This window comes from Leiobunum rupestre, chromosome 2, assembly GCF_980474605.1.
Source record: "Leiobunum rupestre chromosome 2, qqLeiRupe1.1.hap1, whole genome shotgun sequence".
NCBI lineage: Eukaryota > Metazoa > Arthropoda > Arachnida > Opiliones > Sclerosomatidae > Leiobunum > Leiobunum rupestre.
The window spans coordinates 62,894,349-62,917,938 of record NC_143385.1 but is presented as its reverse complement, the minus strand read 5'-3'; the positions used below and the strand labels follow the sequence as shown (position 1 = coordinate 62,917,938).

Sequence of the window (23,590 nt, the reverse complement as noted above, 5' to 3'; positions counted from 1 at the left end):
GCAGATACGACAAAAATGGCCGATCTCTAGGAAAAGCACCGAACGCTAATAGGGACGTCAAAGTAGCACCAAAGTACGGAGACAGACCAAGATTCCCCAACGAACTGCAAAAAGAAGCCTGGGCCGAAGCGGTGCTATGACACAACAATACGTAATGAGCAAGGTCAACCTCCACATGACACAGCGTGCAATTAGGAGAGGAACAAAGCCCGAAGCGACAGTGGCGTAGCTGATGGTCCGCAGGGCCCGCGGGGCGGCTCGAGCTGCGGGGGGCCCCGCTAACCATAAAAAAAATAAAAAGGGCGGCCTCATAGAGATTTTTGCGGGGGGGCCTCTGAGTTCTCATTTACGCCACTGCGAAGCGAGAGAGGCCCGCGGTCGAATCGGGCCAAAGACCACAAGCGCTCCTTAGAACAACCTAATCGACAATCCCGCAACAAAGAACGCGCCGGACAAGGTTGCAAAAAGCGCCCTGTCGGAGAAACAGTCCACGAACGGTGACGCATCTCCAAAAGAGCCCCGGAACAGCTAGGGTGAATAAAGGACTTATCAGGAAGTGGACCCAAAAAGAGGAGCCCACGCATCCGTCAGAGCGGCTCTAGCTTCCGAGTCAACCGCCTCATTGTGCGCGACACCCACATGAGATGGGATCCAAAGAAGGCGGAAACGGACTTCAGGATGGGCAGCAAGAGTGCCATGGAACCGCTGTACCAATGGATCATGGGATAAATGTCAGCAAAAGCACATAAGGCCGAACGAGAATCCGAATCGCGGAGAAAGTCTCGTAATCCAGTAACTAGGACACAACCATAAACCAGGCACACAGCTCTGCGCGAGAGATAGACCAATCGTGGGGGAGGGGGCAACGAAAACGTCGAGACACGAGAGCCATTGATACGGCCGCGTTCAGTAACTCTCAAGTCTCAACGAAGTATCTGAAAAATTATTTTCGTTGATCAATGGAAAAACCTGCTCTTACAGCCGATGACTTCGTTGCTCAACGGACAGGCCACGTGACGTCAAAACTGGAAGTAAAAAAACTCGTTCTGAACTTTTTTAGAGTTACTGAATGCAGAAATAAACATGGCACCAGTCCATGGGCAAAGAATCTAAATAACAGTACAAAGCGGAAACCAACGAATGTGCGGTGTAGTCAGCTTTAGAACCCGGAAGCCTATTAAAGGGCAACGCAAGTGAGCTGGCATTTGTGTGAATATGTATGCAAAGTGCGAAATTTACGGTAAACTCTGCGTGGTCTCGCCAGTACTGAGGGGGGTGTAGGGGTTTAAAAAGCACGTTACTTTTTCTTTTTTTTTTGCCACAGAGCTTGCGTTGCCCTTTAACATCCAAGATGCATGGAGGCTCTACACCTGGAGGGAGTAAGTGTCTGAGGGTGAACATCAAATTTACAGCAAAGCTTCGAAGAAATACAAAGGGCAAAGCTTGACCACGGAACCAATCATGAGCGAGATGTGAAGGCGGTGACTGTAGGCTATACATAGCTGAGCGAGTTAGTAAGTCAGTCTGGTGGCTAAGCTGTAAAAGGTAATAATGATATTATCTCGTATTTTCAGTGATCTGGATCGATTGCGCCAGTAGCGACTTCTGGGGAGAGATAAAGCAGAATCGCATTTAAGTATTTTTGAAAAATCCTTAAAATAGGGCTTGAAGCGACAGTCTTTGGAATTGAGAGAGCCATTTTAAAACGAAAATTAATCTAAGATAGTCTTATGTAATTGAAGATGAGGTTTCCACGTCAAACACCGTAATCCCGAATTAGTCTTATATAACTATTGAAAGGCGTGATATAATGCACCAAAAGTCCTCAAATATGACCAAAAAATATTTATTGTTATAAGAAATGTACAGTAATCAGCTCGATCTTAATAGTTTAATTATACAAGTCCAGCGTCTTTGGCCATGCCATAAAACACAGAAGAATTATCAGCTAATAAATTTGTCAGGGTGTCAAATTCCAAAATGGTACCTTTGTCCAGAACAATTACCCTGAAACGAAAAGTTGTTCAATGCTGCGTAGTTTCGTAACTACAGCTTACAGTACCTATCATAGTCCATGATGGTGTTTAATCTGTGGGCAATGGTTATAACTGTACAAGAATTAAATTCCCTCCTTATGGTTTCTTGGATGAGGTCGTCAGTGTCCAAGTCCACAGACGCTGTCGCTTCATCCAATACCAACACTTTAGTTTTCCTCAATAAAGCTCTAGCTAGGCACACAAGTTGACGTTGTCCGACACTTAATGACGAAGAGTGTTAATTACACCCAATTGTGGAGATTTTAACAAAACGCTAAAATTACCTAAGGTTCTCGCCTCCTTCGGCGATTTCATAGTCTAAGCCCTTGTCTAATGTCTGTACGAAGGATTTCAAATGGGAAAGTTCCAACGCAGACCAGAGTTCCTCATCGGTACAACTGCTAAAAGGGTCCAAATTGAATCTCAAACAACCAGAGAACAGTACAGGATCTTGCGGTATTATGGTAAGTTTCGAACGAAGATCAAACAGTCCTAAACGAGATATGTCAACATCGTCGATGAATATTTGACCGCTCACGGCTTCTATAATTCTGAACATGGCCAGAGTCATAGATGATTTGCCAGCGCCTGTTCGGCCAACGACACCAACCTATAGGTGTAAATAAAAAGCTTAGAATTTAGAAGATATCTTTGCGTGTGAAATTTGAGACTCGCCTTCTCCGATGGGTTAATCATAAATGATAAGTTCCTCAAAACTAATTCCAAACCATTCCTGTAACGCGTCGAGTAGTTGTAAAAAACTATTTTTCCCTGTTCAGGCCATGATTTCTTAGGTTTGGAATCTGGGTTTTCCCAGCTTGCCTATGTTAAGCACTCATTAGGCTTATTAAATTCAAGTGATGAAGTAAACTTTAACCTACCTCCGGATTTAAGTTACAGTATTCCATCAACCTCTCCACCGAAACAAGTGAATTTTCGAAGTTGGATGACGCAAGGACAGTAGAAAACAGTATGCTGATAAGCTAAATGAGATATGTTGTTTAGCCTTAGCTAGCTATTTTTTATTAGTGGTAATCTGATATTATTTAATTCTTACGTTATTGGCGTTCGTGATAACAAATCCAACTGAGCCTGCAGACAGTTCCCCTTTGGATACAATAGTAAACAACCCAGCAAAAAATAGTATTAAGCTACCCACCATATCCAAATTTACGGAAAGCCACCTTTAAAACAAACCAAAGATCGAATCAAGCCGAAAGTTTATAATATTTTAGATCAAAAGCAAAGTAATAATACCGACCTATTAGTAACCCTGAGCATGTACCTTAACTTGGTATTATCATCAATATATTTTTCAGCTTGTAATTCGAACCGCGAGGTAGCGCCATAAGCTCTGATGCTACTGGCGCCCGAAAGTGACTCTGAAAAATGAGCGTAGAGTGGCGACCTGCTATTTGCTTCCATTCTCTTCAATTGGCGATTGGTCGCTAAATACAGACGCTGAAATAATAAATTGTAAAAAAGCGAGATTTTTGCTTAGCAAGAATCATTAACTTACTTGGGCAAATCCGTACAAAAGCGTTACTGGCAGCACTGCGTATAAAAACGACGGAATCTCAATGACAATAGCTACTAGAAATCCAATGATTTGAGAGCCAATTGTCAAAAAACGCCTCATAGACGTTGGTAACTCTGAATCAGTGGCCTCAACGTCCTTGGCGAAGCGATTGAGCACTCGGCCCATCGGCGTCGTATCGAAGAAAGACATGGGTGATCGCAAGATGGCGCTCAACATGGACGTGTGCATTAAAGTTGCTGAACGCATAGCAGTAATAGCGAGAACTACAAAGCTGACCATGAGCACGATACTTTGGGATCCACCCAAAGCAGCGTAAACTCCGATTCTGAGGTTTCTGGTTGAGATTTCGACATCTGGGTCGGTAAAGTTACGCTCCGAGTCACCGCTCCATATAATCAGCCAGAAATTTGAGCCCACTGAGAATCCTTGTTGACACGCGAAGCCCAAGACGATTATTAGGCACCAAATTACCCTCATGGTAGCGAAATATTGCCGGTAAACCGACCATGACGTCTTAAAAGACGGAGAAGGGCTCAGATAAACACCAATTTTAGCCTTTTAATAAAACTTACCGATCCAAAAAATTCTTGTTCAACTTTAACCAACTGCATCCCGCCATCTTTTCCCTTTCCTTTCACGTCAGGTTTCAAACTTTCGGACGATTTACTTTTAGTCGAAGCTTTGGACAAATGGCTAACTTGCCTCGATAACCCGGGCGATTTCGTTTGGTCGGCTATACAAGACAACACCGACCGTTCGTCTTCGTCTTTCAGAGTCTCCTCGTTGAAATGCTGAAACAGGAAATCTTTAAACGCGCCATCTGACGAGATGATCTCTTGATAGGAGCCACTCTCGGATATCTCTCCGTTCTTCAAGACGTAAATCACGTCAACTTCTGGCAGAAACGTCACGCTATGGGTCACCAGTATCCTCGTCTTCTTTTTTAGGATACCATTGGGCCCCAAGACTTTGTCAAAGATATATTTTCCAACGTGGGAATCAACAGCTCCTAGTGGATCATCTAACAGATAGATATCACTGTCGAGGTAGACCGCTCGGGCTAAACTAACCCTTTGCTTCTGACCACCACTCAAATTTATTCCCTTAAAGAGATGTCCTGTGAACATTGCGAATCAGTTTCAGCTTAAGATTTCAACTACTACCTTTTCCCCTATCTCGGTGGCGTCGTTGGCGGGAAGGATGTTAAAATCAACATCTAGAGTGCAAGACTCCACGATTTTATTGTACTTGACGGCGTCGAATGGTTGATTGAAGAGTATGTTGTTCTTGAGCGTTGCGTTCTGGATCCAGGCCTGTTGAGGCACGTATGCAATGTTGCCCTACATTGTATAAATTTTCAAGACACACGATGGCGTTAGATAAATATAGCTAATTTATAACCTGAAGTTTGACTTGTCCTTGCATTTTATCCATATCTCCAAGAATGGCAGAAATTAGCGAGGATTTCCCACAACCAACTTGACCCACTATGGCGACAAGCGATCCTTTGGGAACTTTCAAACTGATATTTTTCAAAATGGAGTTTCCCGTTTCATCCCAGCGAAAAGAGGCGTTATTTATATCAATCACTGGGAAATTGTAGTTGAAAATACTAGATATTAGAAATTGTGCCGACCAAATCGGTCGTTATTTGATTTGAAACATCACACTTACCATTTTTATTATCACCCTTATTTTCCCGCACGTAGTCTTCGAGTTCTTCGCTATTTAATACTAGGTTTATTCTTTTAATACCTACTCTCGTCTATAAATAAAAATAAGTGATTGAACAAGACCTAAAACCAAATCCAATAGAGCGGATAATTTTCAAAGGGATATCGCAAATTAAAAATGGCGGATTTAAAGCACGGACATTCTATTAGCGGGAAGGATGAACAATTTTTCTAACTTGGAAAAAAAATAGTTTTCGGTAAATATTTAAAATTATCAATGTCACAACCACGGTAAAAGAGCAAGAATTTGGGGAAAGCCAATCTTATTTATGGACACCATCTGAGAGGATGAGTAGGTGAACCTCCTAAGCCCAAATAACCCTGGTTTAACCTTTAAATAAGCCGATCCAACCCTAGGTTTATAAAATACTCTAGAGACTTAACCTTAACCTACTGTAAATCCCAATCATAGCAGATAAAGTTTTGTAACTACACTACTCTAGATTAGTTGCTGAATCACCATTTAGCAGACAAGAGTGTCAAGAATCCTATTCAGAATCTATCAGATGCCATAAACCTTTTTTTTTCACGGTCGGGTCCCACCCCCAAATCGCGACCAAACGGGTGGCCCCCGGGGCGTGATTTGAACTAATTTGCACATTAGAAACTTCCCCGTCACTTTGCCTGTTTTGCTGCGTTTTATTTTGCTGTGTGTATCAGCCATATTGGTGGACATTGTTGTCACACCCATTGAGTTGGGAATATTAATCTAGAGGTCCAATCAAAACGTCGGATTTCCGTATTTCGCGAAACAAGTTTTTAAAAAATAAGAATACTGCCGTCTGCTCCCAAATGACGAGAAAACATTATAATTCTACCCGTGGCGCCGTCTATCTCTCAATGGTTCGTTCAAATAAGACGCATTTTCCAGCAAAGTTTTTTTCTTCCCAAAGATCTGGCTGCGCTGCACAATTTTTATAGCGCTTGCCAGGTGAGTCTATGCACGGCCAACTTTGACACTCGCGCCATAGCGGCCAACCCATTCGTTGAAGTTTCGAACAAATATATCTTTGAGCGCCCCTAGCGGAAAATTATTTTTAGAATAGTTTTTGCATAGAAGCCAATATAAAAACGAGCGGGGCGCTGAACGCCGATAATTTATAGCATGGTTTTTAGCGGGAAAATACTTGTTCATGAACTTCATTTAATTTCGGCGAATTGGCCGCTATTGCATGAGTGTCAAAGTTTTATTTAGGGCAGTCTCTTATCCTAGTAATAATGTCCGTGTTTAAACGCTTTAAGCCTTGTAAAAAGTTAATTAAAGGATAATTACCACAATAATATAATTAATCGTATCTGGTATATCGGTTAAAGGATCTTTCAGCATGTTAAATAGCCTCAATGAAACAAAAGCAATAGTGGCCGTTAAAATGTTATTTTCATCCACCAGCACAAAAGCTGTAAAGCTCACTACCGCCACCTAGAGTTAAGTTCCTGTATTATAATTCGGTTAAAATAAGTTTGGTAAAACATACGAACCAAAAACGGCGTCAATTGCCACAAAGACGTCGTAAACGCGTTTAAATACTGCATCTTCTTCAATAAATCAACTTCTCGATTTCTAAGCTCCGAAATTTTATCCTGAAACGACTCCTCCCAACCGTAGAGTTTCAAAACTTTGATGCCATTCAGCACCTCGCTCATCATCTTGATTCTTTGGTCTTTGCAAAGCATTACTTTGGTCTAGTGCCAAGAACGTGTTAGACGAAGGACTACCAAATGAGTGGTACATTTAGAAATACCTGAAGACGTTTAATTTTTCTGGCGAGTACGCCATTTAGTGGCATCATCAGAAGCATAATAGCTAGTCCAGCGAAAGTAGCAACGCCTAAAACTTCCCACAGAAAGTACAATGACAAGGCTATTTTCAAAGGCGCCGACCACAGCATGTTTATTTCAGTCATGAGCATGGGAAAGCGATCCGAATCCACGGACATGGCATTCAAAATTACTCCGATTGTTAAGTTACGTCTGGCAGAGTTGGACAGCCGTAACGTCTATGAGAAACCCGAAGTTATTACGAAGAATACATTCAGGCGATAAAAGAGAGCGGGACGATAGAAGTAGCCTCTCGTACCACCATGGCATTCTCCATAGTGTAAGTTACTATCAGTGCCGCATTATTGATAAGGCGGACTAGGCTGGGGCTAAGAGCAGGGGCACATGCATCAGAAGGGGTGGATAATGTCGAGTGTTCCAAAGAAGCTCGAAGACCAGGGGCCCATGAAGACCAGGGGCCCATCTAGAGCAGGGGCACAAGCACCAGAAGGGGGATGATGATGTCGAGGGCTCCAAAGAAGCTCGAAGGCTAGGGGCCCACTAAGAGCAGGGGCACATGCATCAGAAGGGGGGGGATAATTAATTAATTCAATTAATTCAATGTCCATTTATTAAATTTTTTAAATAGACCATACAAAAAGGAAAAGGGCTAAGTCAAAAAGATGACTTGTAAGCCCGAGTGCTCCAAAGAAGCTCGAAGACCAGGGGACCACCAAGAGCAGGGGCACATGCATCAGAAGGGGGATGATGATGTCGAGGGCTCCAAAGAAGCTCGAAGAGCAGGGGCACATGCATCAGAAGGGGGATGATTATGTCGAGGGCCACAAAAAAGCTCGAAGAGCAGGGGCACATGCATCAGAAGGGGGATGATTATGTCGAGGGCCACAAAAAAGCTCGAAGACTAGAGGCCCACTAAGAGCAGGGACATATGCATCAGAAGGGGGATGATGATGTCGAGGGCCCCAAAGTAGCTCGAAGACTAGTGGCCCACCAAGTTCAGGGGCACATGCATCAGAAGGGGATGATGATGTCGAGGGCCCCAAAGAAGCTCGAAGACTAGTGCCCCACCAAGAGCAGGGGCACATGCATCAGAAGGGGGATGATGATGTCGAGGGCCCCAAAGTAGCTCGAAGACTAGTGGCCCACCAAGTTCAGGGGCACATGCATCAGAAGGGGATGATGTTGTCGAGATCCCGAAAGAAGCTCGAAGACCAGGGGCCCACCAAGAGCAGGGGCACATGCATCAGAAGGGGAAGATGATGTCGAGGGCTCCAAAGAAGCTCGAAGACCAGGGGCCCACCAAGTTCAGGGGCACATGCATCAGAAGGGGATGATGATGTCGAGGGCCCCAAAGAAGCTCGAAGACTAGTGGCCCACCAAGAGCAGGGGTACATGCATCAGAAGGGGGATGATGATGTCGAGGGCTCCAAAGAAGCTCGAAGACTAGGGGCCCACCAAGTTCAGGGGCACATGAATCAGAAGGGGGATGATGATGTCGAGATCCCGAAAGAAGCTCGAAGACCAGGGGCCCATCAAGAGCAGGGGCACATGCATCAGAAGGGGAAGATGATGTCGAGGGCTCCAAAGAAGCTCGAAGACCAGGGGCCCACCAAGAGCAGGGACATATGCATCAGAAGGGGGATGATGATATCGAGGGCCCCAAAGAAGCTCGAAGACTAGTGGCCCACCAAGTTCAGGGGCACATGCATCAGAAGGGGATGATGATGTCGAGGGCCCCAAAGAAGCTCGAAGACTAGTGCCCCACCAAGAGCAGGGGCACATGCATCAGAAGGGGAAGATGATGTCGAGGGCTCCAAAGAAGCTCGAAGACCAGGGGCCCACCAAGAGCAGGGACATATGCATCAGAAGGGGGATGATGATATCGAGGGCCCCAAAGAAGCTCGAAGACTAGTGGCCCACCAAGAGCAGGATCACATGCATCAGAAGGGGGATGATGATGTCGAGGGCTCCAAAGAAGCTCGAAGGCTAGGGGCCCACTAAGAGCAGGGGCACATGCATCAGAAGGGGGGGATAATTAATTAATTCAATTAATTCAATGTCCATTTATTAAATTTTTTAAATAGACCATACAAAAAGGAAAAGGGCTAAGTCAAAAAGATGACTTGTAAGCCCGAGTGCTCCAAAGAAGCTCGAAGACCAGGGGACCACCAAGAGCAGGGGCACATGCATCAGAAGGGGGATGATGATGTCGAGGGCTCCAAAGAAGCTCGAAGAGCAGGGGCACATGCATCAGAAGGGGGATGATTATGTCGAGGGCCACAAAAAAGCTCGAAGACTAGAGGCCCACTAAGAGCAGGGACATATGCATCAGAAGGGGGATGATGATGTCGAGGGCCCAAAGTAGCTCGAAGACTAGTGGCCCACCAAGTTCAGGGGCACATGCATCAGAAGGGGATGATGATGTCGAGGGCCCCAAAGAAGCTCGAAGACTAGTGCCCCACCAAGAGCAGGGGCACATGCATCAGAAGGGGGATGATGATGTCGAGGGCCCCAAAGTAGCTCGAAGACTAGTGGCCCACCGAGTTCAGGGGCACATGCATCAGAAGGGGGATGATGATCCGAGATCCCGAAAGAAGCTCGAAGACCAGGGGCCCATCAAGAGCAGGGGCACATGCATCAGAAGGGGAAGATGATGTCGAGGGCTCCAAAGAAGCTCGAAGACCAGGGGCCCACCAAGAGCAGGGACATATGCATCAGAAGGGGGATGATGATATCGAGGGCCCCAAAGAAGCTCGAAGACTAGTGGCCCACCAAGAGCAGGAGCACATGCATCAGAAGGGGGATGATGATGTCGAGGGCTCCAAAGAAGCTCGAAGACTAGGGGCCCACCAAGTTCAGGGGCACATGCATCAGAAGGGGATGATGATGTCGAGGGCCCCAAAGAAAATCGAAGCCTAGGGGCCCTGCCATGGGTTAATACGGCGCTGCTTTCTTGGATACCTGGATAAATTATCTCGCATAAAATTAAACGACCAAGACAAAGGCTTACCTTTTTGTAAATTGTACTCATACATAAACTTCTAAGCCTTAGACCCAATTTAATTACGCGTCTGAAGTACGAGCCGCCAAATAAATACTGTACGGTATTGGCTAATGCCAGAAGAACAACGTAGAAATATCCCTTCCAAATTGGTTCGTCACTCGACGCGTATTCTATCAGCCATCTTATAAAGATAACTTTATTAACAGAAGAACGTACTCTTAAATTAATAGGATTAGCTACTAACCTGAGTATTATTGGATTTGTAAACTGCAATAAGTCGAAAACCAGACGAATCAAAGAAGTGAAAATGAAGTAAGGCCAAAAAGCTTTGATCATAGCCGGAAGAATACTGTATTTCTCTTTAGGTTTGGTAGATTTTGGAACATTTTGATAGTCTTCACATGCTACGCCATTTAGTTCAGTCTCAGTGTATTGAGCGTGGAATTTGTAAACCTGCGGACTAAATATTTCAGCTTATTTCCCTCAGCCTTTGTTTTCGTTTCAAACGACTGGGTTTACATCAGCAAAGATAATGTAAAACTCCGTACTCTAGATTCAAATTCTGAGAGCTTTCCGATTGTTTAAAACGAAGCGTTTATCCACTTCGGGCTCGTGACGTCGGAAAAATCGGCCTACGTGTCGTTGGTCGCTGCCATCTAGGAGCAACAAACACAACACCCCACACAAGGAGAACGCAACCCGTCAAAAGTCGTGGATTTTCTTGTGTACATTTTTCATTGGTTAGACGCTTTAGCGCCTGCTGCCGTCGGAAGGGGAAAATTCGGAAATCGTCTTCTCCCCCGCCCGTAAAACGTTCAGCGTAAAGGCTCGTGTCGCTCGTCCAATGAAATTCGTACACAACCCTTCGTTAGCGTGTTTAAAGGCTAGCTGCGTTCTCCTTGTGTTTGTTGCTCCTAGCTGCCATAGTCCTATCTTATCTATAGTTGGTAACTATGGAGAGAATTGTTTCCGAGTTCCGTCAGGAAGTGGGTAAACGCTATTGACTTCTCGCGAGGCAGTTATTTCGAATCTAGGGCACGAGGTTTATATTTTCTTTGAAATCAGGCGTGAAAATGGTAAATAAATAATAAAAATAATAAAAAGAAATAAACACCTACCGTCTTTTGCTGGGTGGTTTCCAATATTTATAGAACTTTCGACAAACAGTAGCAGATTTTTCACTGTAGTTCAGATCATGTACATCATTAAATGTAATTGGTTTTTTCCAACCTCTCCATATTATGCTATGATAAATAAAAGTTGAAAATCTTTTAAAATTCTATTTTAAGACGTAAAACGTACTCAAAAATGTATTTACCGGAAAGTCCATAAAAATAACAGCTTTGAAGGAAATGAGGCTGTTATTTCCGGCGATTGTTTCTGTAATTGAAATTAAATATGGTATCACTACCTTGCGCACTTACGTTTGTGGAAACATTTACCTCGTGAAACGTTTCGTATCGCTTCCGATACACCGGTCTCGCATCCGTCATAAATGATAACGCCAACATGGACACTACCAGTGGGAATTGTACCATGTATAGTGTAAATAAAACCGAATCTTTGATCAAATACTTTAAGAAAAATTCGTTAACACATTAAATGAAATATTAGCCTTAAAAGCAAGTGGCGACTCCTCTTAGGATGCTTTACATAGGCGCAACACGTTGAAAATATATCAGGAGAACCAAATTAGCTCATTTCCAGGGTTGTTCAAAATGCATTTTGAAAATACAAAAATGCAAAATACTATTTTGCATTTTGAGTTAGAAAAAGTTTTTTGCATTGTACATTTTGAGTTTCTAGGAAAATATTTTGCATTTTACATTTTGAGTTTCTAGGAAAATATTTTGCATTTTACATTTTGTGGGTTTAATACATGTATGAGGAAAAACATTTTCAAAATGTTTTTACTCTGTTACCATCATCGCGGTTTTTGTAGAGAACGTTCGTCTGATATTTACTCCCAAAAAATCATAGATAGCGATACTCAGTTACTCACTCACTCAGAAGCAGACGAACATTCGTAGTTTTCGATGGGTGCGAGGATAGTTTGAAATCTCTACGTATTTATAATTAATTATTAATAATTACAACTAATTAATTTGTGATCACAGTTAGTGGTAAAAGTAAACAGATTGCATTTGTAAAAACATTTTGCATTTTGAAAAATCATTTTGTATTTTTATTTTAAGCTGCAAAAACCATTTTACATTTTGCATTTTGAGTTATAGAAATAGTATTTTGTAAAAAAGCATTTTGAACAACCCTGCTCATTTCTTGAAAAGTTTCAAGTTTCAAGTTACAAAATAATTTTTTCAGCAAGATGGCTCTACGTTTTTTTTTTGATTGCTCTCCCAATTTTTATAAATTACACTGTTATAGCCATCATCATTATTATACATTATATCAAAAACAACTTTTCATACCTCAAAAGCGGAGTTAGTTGGCCGCAGTGAAAATATTTTAATGATATCACTAGACCAGTTCTCGAATATCAGATAACAAAGCGAAGAAAGTTACTTAAACAAATACTTATATACTATAAAAAATGTTGATAAACACAACAATGGTGTGTAAATTTTGATATTTTAAATTATTTTTGCTCAATTGAAAAGACGTTCTCATCATTTACGGATTAATATTCTGAGTGAAGCCTCGGTCATAACAAGCCGAACGCGTTAAGCGGGAGCAAAGATGATATTGAAACGCGTACCCGGGATTCGAATTCAGAGAGCTCTCGCCAGGGCCACGTTAGACGTTTTCGGGGCCCTAAGCAAAGTCTTCTAACCGGGCCCCTATGAAGCATTTTATTTTTTCCTAAAATAACTGTCATTAAATTTACCTTTAGAATCCGGGCCCTTAAAAGTGCTGGCCTATTACGCTTAGTCCGACTGACAGTTTGGTAACGAAGCGATTACCCTCTTCCGGCACGTTACCCTCGAAAATCAGCCTACTCCGGTGGTTGTAGGGCGCTATCTGTAGTTGGTTACCATGGTAACTACGGAGCAAATATTTTCTGAGTTCCGGCAGGAAGTGGGTTAACGCTATTGACTACGCGCGAGACAGTGATTTCGAACTGAACTAGAGTCGCCACTTACTTTAAATATAAATTTTACCTTATTGTGAAGCGTTTTCAACAAAGAACAATACGTCAGAAGACCGCAAACGAATGCCAAAAACCAGAAAACAAACAAAATCGCCGAGTTTTGGACGCCATGTTTTCTTCCCGACAGAACTAGTCCAATAACTAATATCTGCCATAAATGTTTCACTTTTAGTTCCGAGTCAATCACCTCGGACGCGTACGTCAAGTTAGCGTCAACGAGGAAAATGTTTACCCAGACTATGCTGCAGATGGCGCTTCACAACACTATTGGGCTTTTCATCCTGTATTTAATAACGGTGCGCGACACTCCCTCCAAATAGCACACCGAGCGCACCGTTATTAAATAGAAATGGCAAAACTTTCTAGCGTTGTGTAGCGCCATCTTCAGCTAAGTTAGAGTAAAACTCTTCCTCGTTCTAAGCACCTTGACGCAGCCACTGTCGAAGAACTTACATAAGTTAGGAGTTCAAGCGTAGCTGCCTGAGTTATAACGGGCGATGGTTCGTTATCCTTAACATTAGCGTAAACTACCTTTAACATGGACAGTAAGGCTAGAGTGACTGTTATAATCTGCGGAGTTAAAATAATAAAATTTAACAGGGTTCGAATATGGACGAAGAAATTTGTAAAGGGACTCCCAATTTTTGGTTTAAAATGAAAACCATTGTGGGAAATTACAGTTCAATGGACGCTTCAATAAAAGATACTCGGTTTCTACTCCCTTTTCCAAATTCATCTGGGAAGGAGCTATTTCCGGTCGGTCGGTTAAACGGTTAGAATGGCTAGCCAAAAAGTCATATTTAAGCAGTACGGTATGCAACAAGTGTTTCCTTTAAACCAGGTAACTTTTTTGGCATGTTAAGGCTTAGCAAAAAACCGATGTTACGTTCGAGAAAGTTTCCAGCTTTCTAATATTTCAACAAGTACTATATAAATAATAACTTATGAGTCCTGGCTGTCGGAAATATTACTTCTTGGCAATTTCTGGGAAGATGTTTTATTTAAGCGCCTATTAGGTCAAACGTGTTGGTGCTGAGCCGGAGTACGATATTGTCGAAAAAGTTACGTCAAAACGTAGAGACAAATTCTTTGAGCGGCTAAAGAAACTCAACATAACGCGGAAGCGCTTCTGTTTGGAAACCAAGTCTACTATATCGATAACCCTTGAATAAGGAGTCCCTCTCACGATTTCTTTGTCCATAGTTATAATGGATTCTTACTGTTTTAGCAATGTTTAAACTGGTCCATGGTATAAATCCGTTTTTGGACTTGACGGACGTAAGCACCTCTATGGGGGCGAAAATCCATAGAAATATGCACGGTATCCACACCAAGACTGTGTTTTGAAAACAATCTGTGAGTTCCGGATCTGTTGTGTACCATGTTAAATTTGCATCCTAATTAAGTTAAAATTAATTTATAATAGAATTTGCTTTCAATATTTTATTTATTTTTTATATAGCAATATCATAAGTAACGTAATATACATAAGCATGACAGTGAACGATTTCGGTTAGTGATAGTCCCGCGCGGTGTGATTGCGTAATCGGAGGTAAATGTGACCTTAAGTAACATAATCACTTTAAGTATCACACTTTATATTGCTTTTATGTGAATTTTCTAACGGAACCTTTTTCGACCCCGACTCTCTTAACGAGTATTATAGTCTTTGGTAGCAGTATATTTCACCTTGGATATAGTTAGCCAGATTTGCGTTATAACTCTGAAAATCAGTTGGGTGATAATTTTTGTTAAATGTTATACTTATTGTTTTTATGATACCAGGAGACATGACTAGGAGTTGACAGCGTCTGCCGCGGTGAATGGACCCCGGCGTCGTGAACACAAAAACCCGTTTTTCCCAATAATTCCCGCTTTCTACCCACCCCTCGAATTTTTTCTCTGGCGTTTTCTTTTTTCTCGGCCGTCGCGTAGATACTATACTATAAACATTGCGCCCTCTGGGAGAAAAAAAAAACCCTTCTCGCGGGCTCACGCTGAGGCGGCTCTACAACCCCGTCAGAACTGTTTTTTTCTTCAGCGGTAGTTCCCACAATCCTCGCTAGAGAGCGTCACTAAAATATTTCATCTCGGGTAAAAGTTTGAGAAGGGAAAGACACGTTTTTCGTTAACAGCGCGCGTAGGGAAAAGCGCCCGACTGTGAACTCCTAGTCATGTCTCCTGATGATACTTATAGTGCGACGGCGATAAATATGACTGAAAAAAGCTTTTCGGTCTCAAATTTTAAAATAACTACCTGAAAACTACCTGCAACCGGAATTTTACGTCCAGATTCAATAATTTTCCATTATTTTTCCAAAATAAACTTCATTTTAACTGTTGAAAGGCGTTCAATTTTAAATAAGCGTGAACCGTTACCTGACACTTCCACGCAAAGAGTTATAAGTCCTAAGCCATGTAGTGATTTAAATGGTCATTGGCGAAACAAATTATCATAAAAAAATAAGCGTCGGGAGAATTGGAAATGCCAAACTTATGTTTGTTATGTTACTTATAATAATATCAAGTATTTATTTCTTTACATTTATTTTTAAAGCAAGTGGCAGCTCTATCATTGCCACTTGTATTTTGAACAGGCCCCTGTTATTAGAGATGGCCATGAATCTATCTGATTATTCGAAAAACGCCAAGGTTTTTAAAAATCGTGCATTACTGGAAAAACGGCACTTTACTGAAGAACGTGGTGCCATCTATTTGTGGCAAAGGAAGCTTAAATTAAAAATGGCTAAATGATAACGTCGTCAAAGAGCCATTGTAGAGTATTATACTCTAATTATTGGACTTTAACCTTAATTATATATCCAGTGTAAAAATATTGTTTAATATTGCTGTAATTTATGTTATTGACCAATTTACAAACAATCCAATCAACGCGAGGGGCAGTGACGGCGATCCCGTGGGGGCTCTGGGGCTCGAGCCCCCACAGGGAAATCCAAACGAGGGCAGAGCCCCCACAGAAATTAAATTGAGGAAAAATAGCAACCAGGGTAAAATTTATAATATCACTGCCTTTATTTGGGTCCGAATTCAGTCTTTTGACAGAAGTTATTTTGAGATTGCAGATGCGAGTAGCATTAAGATGATATAACCGTAAAATTGATTTCGATAGATTCGTCCAAACAGAAAATCGCCCCGTCGTGTACCCTATTTTACCTCAAATACCTTCGTTAAGTATGTGGCCAAGAAGGGCTTAATTATCTAGCCATGTACACAGATATTTTTCTAAAGATATCGACTTAACTTTTATTATCAATGTAATCCATGCCGGATGAGATATTATAAAGAACACTTTTAAAAATATATAGAAATTTAGAGCTGTACATTTTCTTGCTTCAGTTTTAAGTATATGCATTTTTGGATGAAAAAATAATGGCCCAGGCCCCCACAGAAATATTTTCCGATCGCCGCCGCTGGCGAGGGGTACCTATAAGTACTGGCTTTTTGATTTCGACGCTAGTGACTTCTGTTGAAAAAAGAGCTACTTCACGGCCGCCACTTGCTTGTCGGCTCGACGTTAAGCAGCTCTTTTTTCAGCAGATGTCGCTAGCGTCGAAATCAAAACAAGATACTTAAGCTACATTTTGACCCAAAAGGCGGTACTTATAAATAACCTAAATAAAATTAAAGTAATTTTTAACAATGTATTTTATATGGGGTTTATAGTCGACTAAGTATAGTGTAAGTGGTCTAATTATAATAATTATAAATGGTTCTCTGACGACGTTATTGTTTCGCTATTTTTAATTTCAGCTTCATTTGCCATTAACAGATGGCACCACGCTCTGCAGTAAAGTCGTTTGGTCGATGAATCGGATAGATTCATTGCGATCTTTAATAAAAAAAAGGGCCTTACCAATACCGGTGACAATGATAGAGCCCACAGTTGCTTTAAAAGACTGAGTATGTCGAGACGACTTTCAGTATGATCCTCCCCTTAAATTTCAAATCTACCCGGTACTTCATTGATTCCGTAAAACGTACATCTTCCGACGCGATTCAAATAGACGCTAGTGACATTTTCCTACCGACTCGTGCAGGTTTAAACTAGACCATGGTTTCTGGTGGATCATCTCAACTTATTAATTCTTCCTACTTACAGGATAAATAAATTCTTGGGTAATACTAACTCTTAACAAATAATGTAGAGTATTTTATAGGCATTTAACAAGGTGCAAATTCGCTCAAGGTTGTGGGAACACCGGTATCGTATTTTACACGTAAATATGTGTAGATGGTTTAGGCTCTCCAACAGCTAACTTCAGCTGTTTTTCGAAAACGATGACATCGCGGTTTCACACGCGATAATATTTTATGCCACATTAATAATATCATATGTAACATAATCACTCATAAGTATGCCATAAAATCATTTTCTTTAATTAAACTTTTTTCACGTTAATTACGACACTCACAACTCCGTGGCGAAAAACGCCTCATCAGATTTACTGATGAGAAACGGAAGTTAGTAAAATGGATTTTGACAATCTCTAGTTTAGCTCGTGCCTAGGAAACACGTGATTTCGTTTCCATGGTAACCTTTTCAATAGACCAAGGATTATAAGAATTTTTTGCATTTTTGGGTCCCCTTACTGCTCCGTGTGAAACAAAATATCATGGAATTTTTTCTACGGAAATGTTATGCAGACGCATCCTATGATCCTTATGAGTTATTATGTTCCATATGATAATATTATCGGGAGACTTTTGACGAATTGTTGAAAATATTAGTTCAGAACGAAGAGAGAACTGTGACGTCATTTAGCGGTGTTGCCATAGAAACTGTTCGAAATAATATAATTTTTACTGTGTAAATAAAGTAGATATTTGTATTCTTATTAAAATATACACAGGTGTCTTCTATTTTCTATTTTTATCAACATAAACTATCGTCTAACGCGACAAAGTCACACAAATTGAACTATAATCATATTCTATAAGTATGTGAGTTAGTGGAAATAATCACTGTTGTCTATATGTGGAGTGACGTAGATTTGATGTCATACCTCGAAAATAAAAGCGCCTCTATCGAGAAAAATTCGCAAGTGAGAAACAAATGATCACGTGCCGGTTCTACGCCTCGACATGACGGTGAAACGAACAGTATTTATTGGGCCTAATGACCTGGTCTGTGTTTGAGAAATCCACCAAAAACGTGTGGCATGCAGTTAAAATTTAATACGTGGAAGATACGGAACTGACACACTTATGTGCAAACGTAATTATAAACTTATCTTAATCTAGTGCTCGGAATTGTTTATTCATTATCCACAAAATTTCCGATTTATTTAACAAAAGTTGGTAAAAAGAATATAATTTTAACTTATTTAATTATTTTTTTACGCAACCAAGCATTTATTTGAATTAAAATGGTATTTATTTAAATAATTGTTCGTTTTGTTTAAATAATAGGCTTATCCACTTTCGATTATTTAAACATTTTACAATTATTATTCAAATATTGGTTATTTAAATAAATATTATTTAAATATCGCCGAACTTATTTTATCCATGGATAAAAAAGTTAATCGAACGCCGACCTCTAATCTTAACCAATTGTTTAACTATCATGTGACTAAAGCTATCGCTTCATGACGAAATTATCTCAATTTAAATCGATTTAAAATTGGGTTTTAAGGTTTAGCGTGACCAACAGTCCATAATAACAAGTCGACAAATGTTGACCTACCAACGTTAAAACTTTTCACTTTGACCTCGAAACAAAACATTAAATTAATTTAATTTTAAATTATCTAATCGTAAAGTTCTATATCCGGTAAAATATACACACTCAGAAAATCACTGCACAAACTAATTAACACAAAAAATATATTAAAAAAAACATAATAAAAAACAAGCGTTTTAACTCACCCAAAACTTTGATTGACACAACTCGTCGAGAGTCTCCCACGACGCCATCTAAGAACAGAATTAGTACGTCCGGTTCGACGACGTGCCGCTACCAAAGTCACACAAACATTTCCCGATGATGAACGCGCCGTTTGGAAATTAAACTGGGGGCAGAAAACAGAACGCAAAAACTAACTGGGGGCAGAAAACAGAACGCAAAAACTAACATGCACACCTGTTTTCATATTTAATGGCGGCGCAGAGTCCTTTCACTCTTTTATTATCGCGAAATAGCGCTTATCGTCCATACATTATCATTCCATTTTCCCCTTCCACGCAATCGCGAATTAAGGATACGGAGGGCGGCGACGAAGGTAACGGGACGTTTCGACGACAGTTAGCGAACACGTCCTTGCCTGACATAACCCGTGTAAACGCATTGTGGAAGCACGGTGGAAGACTAGGCCTAAACGGCGGTGAAACCTCCGGAGGCCTTGATTTTTGCGCGTTGTAGTGTTCTACGCCCCCTTTAAAATGGAAAACAATGGACTGGTTGCCGAGTTAGGTAACAGGGTATTCAGTCTAGAGGAAGAGCCGCTCTTTGTAAGTGAAATTCAATAGAAGGGTTTGATTCGTCTAAAACGCGCCGGCTAATAAATATTGCCGATGATTATACGCAATTTACGCGTATAGGCTCGTTACACCAGAAACACGTTAAGCCACGTCTTAAAACAATCCTAATTATATGCATTTCTTATTCTTATTGTTATCCCTACCTTTTATTTGAAGATATTTTTTTTATAACGAGCTGATGTAGACTACGCCGAAAACGAGCCTAAACGTGCCGGTGCCAAGACGAGATATGAGCTGAATCAAACGAGTATCGGTTCGAAATAGTTACGAGCCGAAACAGAATTGTATCAGGGCGAAATATTTACGAGCCAAATAAGAATTGTATCGGGTCGAAATAGTTACGAGCCGAAACAGAATTGTATCATATGTCGATATAGTTACGAGCCGAATCAGAATTTTATACGGTCGAAATAGAGGCGAAACAGAATTGTATCAGGACGAAATAGTTACGAGCCGAAACAGAATTGTATCAGGTCCAAATAGTTACGAGCCGAAACAGAATTGTATCAGGTCGAAATAGTTACGAGCCAAATAAGAATTGTATCAGGTCGAAATAGTTACGAGCCAAATAAGAATAGTATCAGGTCGATATAGTTACGAGCTGAATCAGAATTTTATAAGGTCGAAATATAGCCGAAACAGAATTGTATCATATGTCGATATAGTTACGAGCCGAATCAGAGTTTTATAAGGTCGAAATAGAGGCGAAACAGAATTGTATCAGGTCGAAATAGTTACGAGCCGAAACAGAATTGTATCAGGTCGAAATAGTTACGAGCCGAAACAGAATTGTATCAGGTCGAAATAGTTACGAGCCGAAACAGAATTGTATCAGGTCGAAATAGTTACGAGCCGAAACAGAATTGTATCAGGTCCAAATAGTTACGAGCCGAAACAGAATTGTATCAGGTCGAAATAGTTACGAGCCAAATAAGAATTGTATCAGGTCGATATAGTTACGAGCTGAATCAGAATTGTATCAGGTCGATATAGTTACGAGCTGAATCAGAATTTTATAAGGTCGAAATATAGGCGAAACAGAATTGTATCAGGTCCAAATAGTTACGAGCCGAAACATAATTATATCAGGTCGAAATAGTTACGAGCCAAATAAGAATTGTATCAGGTCGATATAGTTACGAGCCGAATCAGAATTTTATACGGTAGAAATAGAGGCGAAACAGAATTGTATCAGGATGAAATAGTTACGAGCCGAAACAGAATTGTATCAGGTCGAAATAGTTACGAGCCGAAACAGAATTGTATCAGGTCCAAATAGTTACGAGCCGAAACAGAATTGTACCAGGTCGAAATAGTTACGAGCCAAATAAGAATTGTATCAGGTCGATATAGTTACGAGCTGAATCAGAATTTTATAAGGTCGAAATATAGCCGAAACAGAATTGTATCATATGTCGATATAGTTACGAGCCGAATCAGAGTTTTATAAGGTCGAAATAGAGGCGAAACAGAATTGTATCAGGTCGAAATAGTTACGAGCCAAATAAGAATTGTATCAGGTCGATATAGTTACGAGCCGAATCAGAATTTTATACGGTAGAAATAGAGGCGAAACAGAATTGTATCAGGATGAAATAGTTACGAGCCGAAACAGAATTGTATCAGGTCGAAATAGTTACGAGCCGAAACAGAATTGTATCAGGTCCAAATAGTTACGAGCCGAAACAGAATTGTATCAGGTCGAAATAGTTACGAGCCAAATAAGAATTGTATCAGGTCGAAATAGTTACGAGCCAAATAAGAATTGTATCAGGTCGATATAGTTACGAGCTGAATCAGAATTTTATAAGGTCGAAATATAGCCGAAACAGAATTGTATCATACGTCGATATAGTTACGAGGCAAATCAGAGTTTTATAAGGTCGAAATAGAGGCGAAACAGAATTGTATCAGGTCGAAATAGTTACGAGCCGAAACAGAATTGTATCGGGTCCAAATAGTTACGAGCCGAAACAGAATTGTATCAGGTCGAAATAGTTACGAGCCAAATAAGAATTGTATCAGGTTGAAATAGTTACGAGCCGAAACAGAATTGTATCAGGTCGAAATAGTTACGAGCCGAAACAAAATTGTATCAGGTCCAAATAGTTACGAGCCGAAACAGAATTGTATCAGGTCGAAATAGTTACGAGCCAAATAAGAATTGTATCAGGTCGATATAGTTACGAGCTGAATCAGAATTTTATAAGGTCGAAATATAGGCGAAACAGAATTGTATCAGGTCCAAATAGTTACGAGCCGAAACAGAATTGTATCAGGTCGAAATAGTTACGAGCCAAATAAGAATAATATCAGGTCGAAATAGTTACGAGCCGAAAGAGAATTGTATCAGGTCGAAATACGAGCCGAATCAAGTGTGTCAGGTCAAAATACGAGCTAAGTTAAAATTGTATCAAGTCGAAATAAGAGCCGAACCACTATTAAACAGGTCGAAGTACGAGCCGAATCATTATTGTATCAGCTCAAAATACGAACCGAACCACTATTGTATCAGGTAGAAATACGAGCCGAATCAAAATTGCAAAATGTCGAAATACGAGCAGAATCGAAATTGCAAAATGTCGAAATACGAGCCGATTAAAAAGTGTATCAGGTCCAATTAAAGAGCTGAATCAATAGAGTATCGGCTAGGAAAGTCGAGCCTAATCAAAAGTATCAGGTCAAAATACGAGCCGAACCACTATTGTATCAGGTCGAAATGAGCCGAACCACTATTGTATAAGGTTGAAATATGAGTTAAACCACCATTGTACCAGGTCGAAATAAGAGCCGAATCAAAATAGCAAAATGCCGAAATACCTACGACCCGATTTAAAAGTGTGTCAGGTCCAAATACGAGCCGAATCAGTAGAGCGACGGGTAGGAAAGACGAGCCAAATCACAAGTGTATGGTGCCAGAATATGAGCTGCATCAAGTTGTTCAGTTAGAAAACTTTAAATACCAGCCTAATTTTAAGCTTAAAATTATTTGCAAATAATTCCAAAGTGATTATTTCATGGTACAACCAATCTTTTATTTGTTGTTTCATTTCAAAACTAATAGTAAGTAAATGTAATTATATAATATCACAGCTAGTTTAAAATCCTTTTATATAAATTCTAGCCATTTTGTAGATGCCAAAAAAATTACCTCTTCAAACAAATCTACTTTCGTTTACTTAAAAAAATCTTTCCTCATAAGTAAAAATTAACAACAATATAAGCGTGGAGGAATAAAACAAGTATACTTGTTTTATTCCTCCAAGATATAAGACACAAAAATAAGTGGTTCATGAATCTCGAATTGAAGAAAAATACCATAAAAATAAAGGAAGCTAAGGCTTAAGGCCAAGGCTTCGTAATTGAAAAACAAGTACATACGAAAAAGGTGATAATGTATATTTAATAATACATAAATAACCCGCTATGAAAGTGAACACTGCCTTCGATTTATTAATTAATTCACTCCCTAATTTTACAATAGCTTAACACCCAAGTCTCCTCAGCCAAGGCTTAAGATACTTCCAAAATTAAATTATCACAAATTAAAAATTTCCTTCTTTATAAATTTACTAGATAATTTTTGGATTCATTGTATGGTGAAATTATAATTAAAAAATGTAATACTGCGGGAGGAAATTAACTAAACTTAAGTTGATGAGAAATATTATACAAAGTACATACATGAATTAACAAAAAATATGAACACAATGGAGTTTTGCAGATTTAACGTACCAGGAATGAAACCAATCTCAGTCTATTACAATTGTGGGACGTCAGAAGTAAATAAAACGCCCATCTAACCAGTAATAATGAAACATGTAACTTCGCAGGCTCCAGATAATTTTCAATTAACAATAATTTTAACTTAACTGAAATAAAATAATT

The 23,590-nt window shown here is 40.2% G+C and overlaps 1 protein-coding gene across 1 annotated transcript; it reads right to left on the bottom strand.

Annotated features, from left to right (window-relative positions):
* Positions 1-1,830: 1,830 nt before the first annotated feature.
* Positions 1,831-19,331, bottom strand: LOC149958685 (ATP-binding cassette sub-family C member 1-like). The gene is made up of 24 exons (XM_090166038.1): positions 19,091-19,331; positions 14,422-14,598; positions 13,655-13,771; positions 13,212-13,349; positions 11,535-11,666; positions 11,411-11,472; positions 11,211-11,336; positions 10,337-10,552; positions 10,099-10,273; positions 7,052-7,306; positions 6,789-6,992; positions 6,583-6,729; positions 5,251-5,341; positions 4,978-5,165; positions 4,740-4,916; positions 4,149-4,679; positions 3,556-4,089; positions 3,298-3,497; positions 3,094-3,220; positions 2,918-3,019; positions 2,712-2,858; positions 2,321-2,646; positions 2,063-2,257; positions 1,831-2,007 (listed from the first exon to the last, which is right to left on the bottom strand). The coding sequence occupies exons 1-24, from the start codon at positions 19,136-19,138 to the stop codon at positions 1,896-1,898; spliced, it is 4,527 nt and encodes a 1,508-aa protein (XP_090022164.1). The 5' UTR covers positions 19,139-19,331; the 3' UTR covers positions 1,831-1,895.
* Positions 19,332-23,590: the final 4,259 nt, after the last annotated feature.

Bases quoted from the DNA above. Each gene is read 5' to 3' on its own strand.
- LOC149958685 (XM_090166038.1), bottom strand. From the start codon at position 19,138: ATGGCGTCGTGGGAGACTCTCGACGAGTTGTGTCAATCAAAGTTTTGG. The intron at 6,993-7,051 runs GTATTTCTAAAT...TCTTGGCACTAG, and splicing joins GAAAAATTAAACGTCTTCAG to ACCAAAGTAATGCTTTGCAA. The intron at 4,090-4,148 runs GTAAGTTTTATT...CCGTCTTTTAAG, and splicing joins AACAAGAATTTTTTGGATCG to ACGTCATGGTCGGTTTACCG.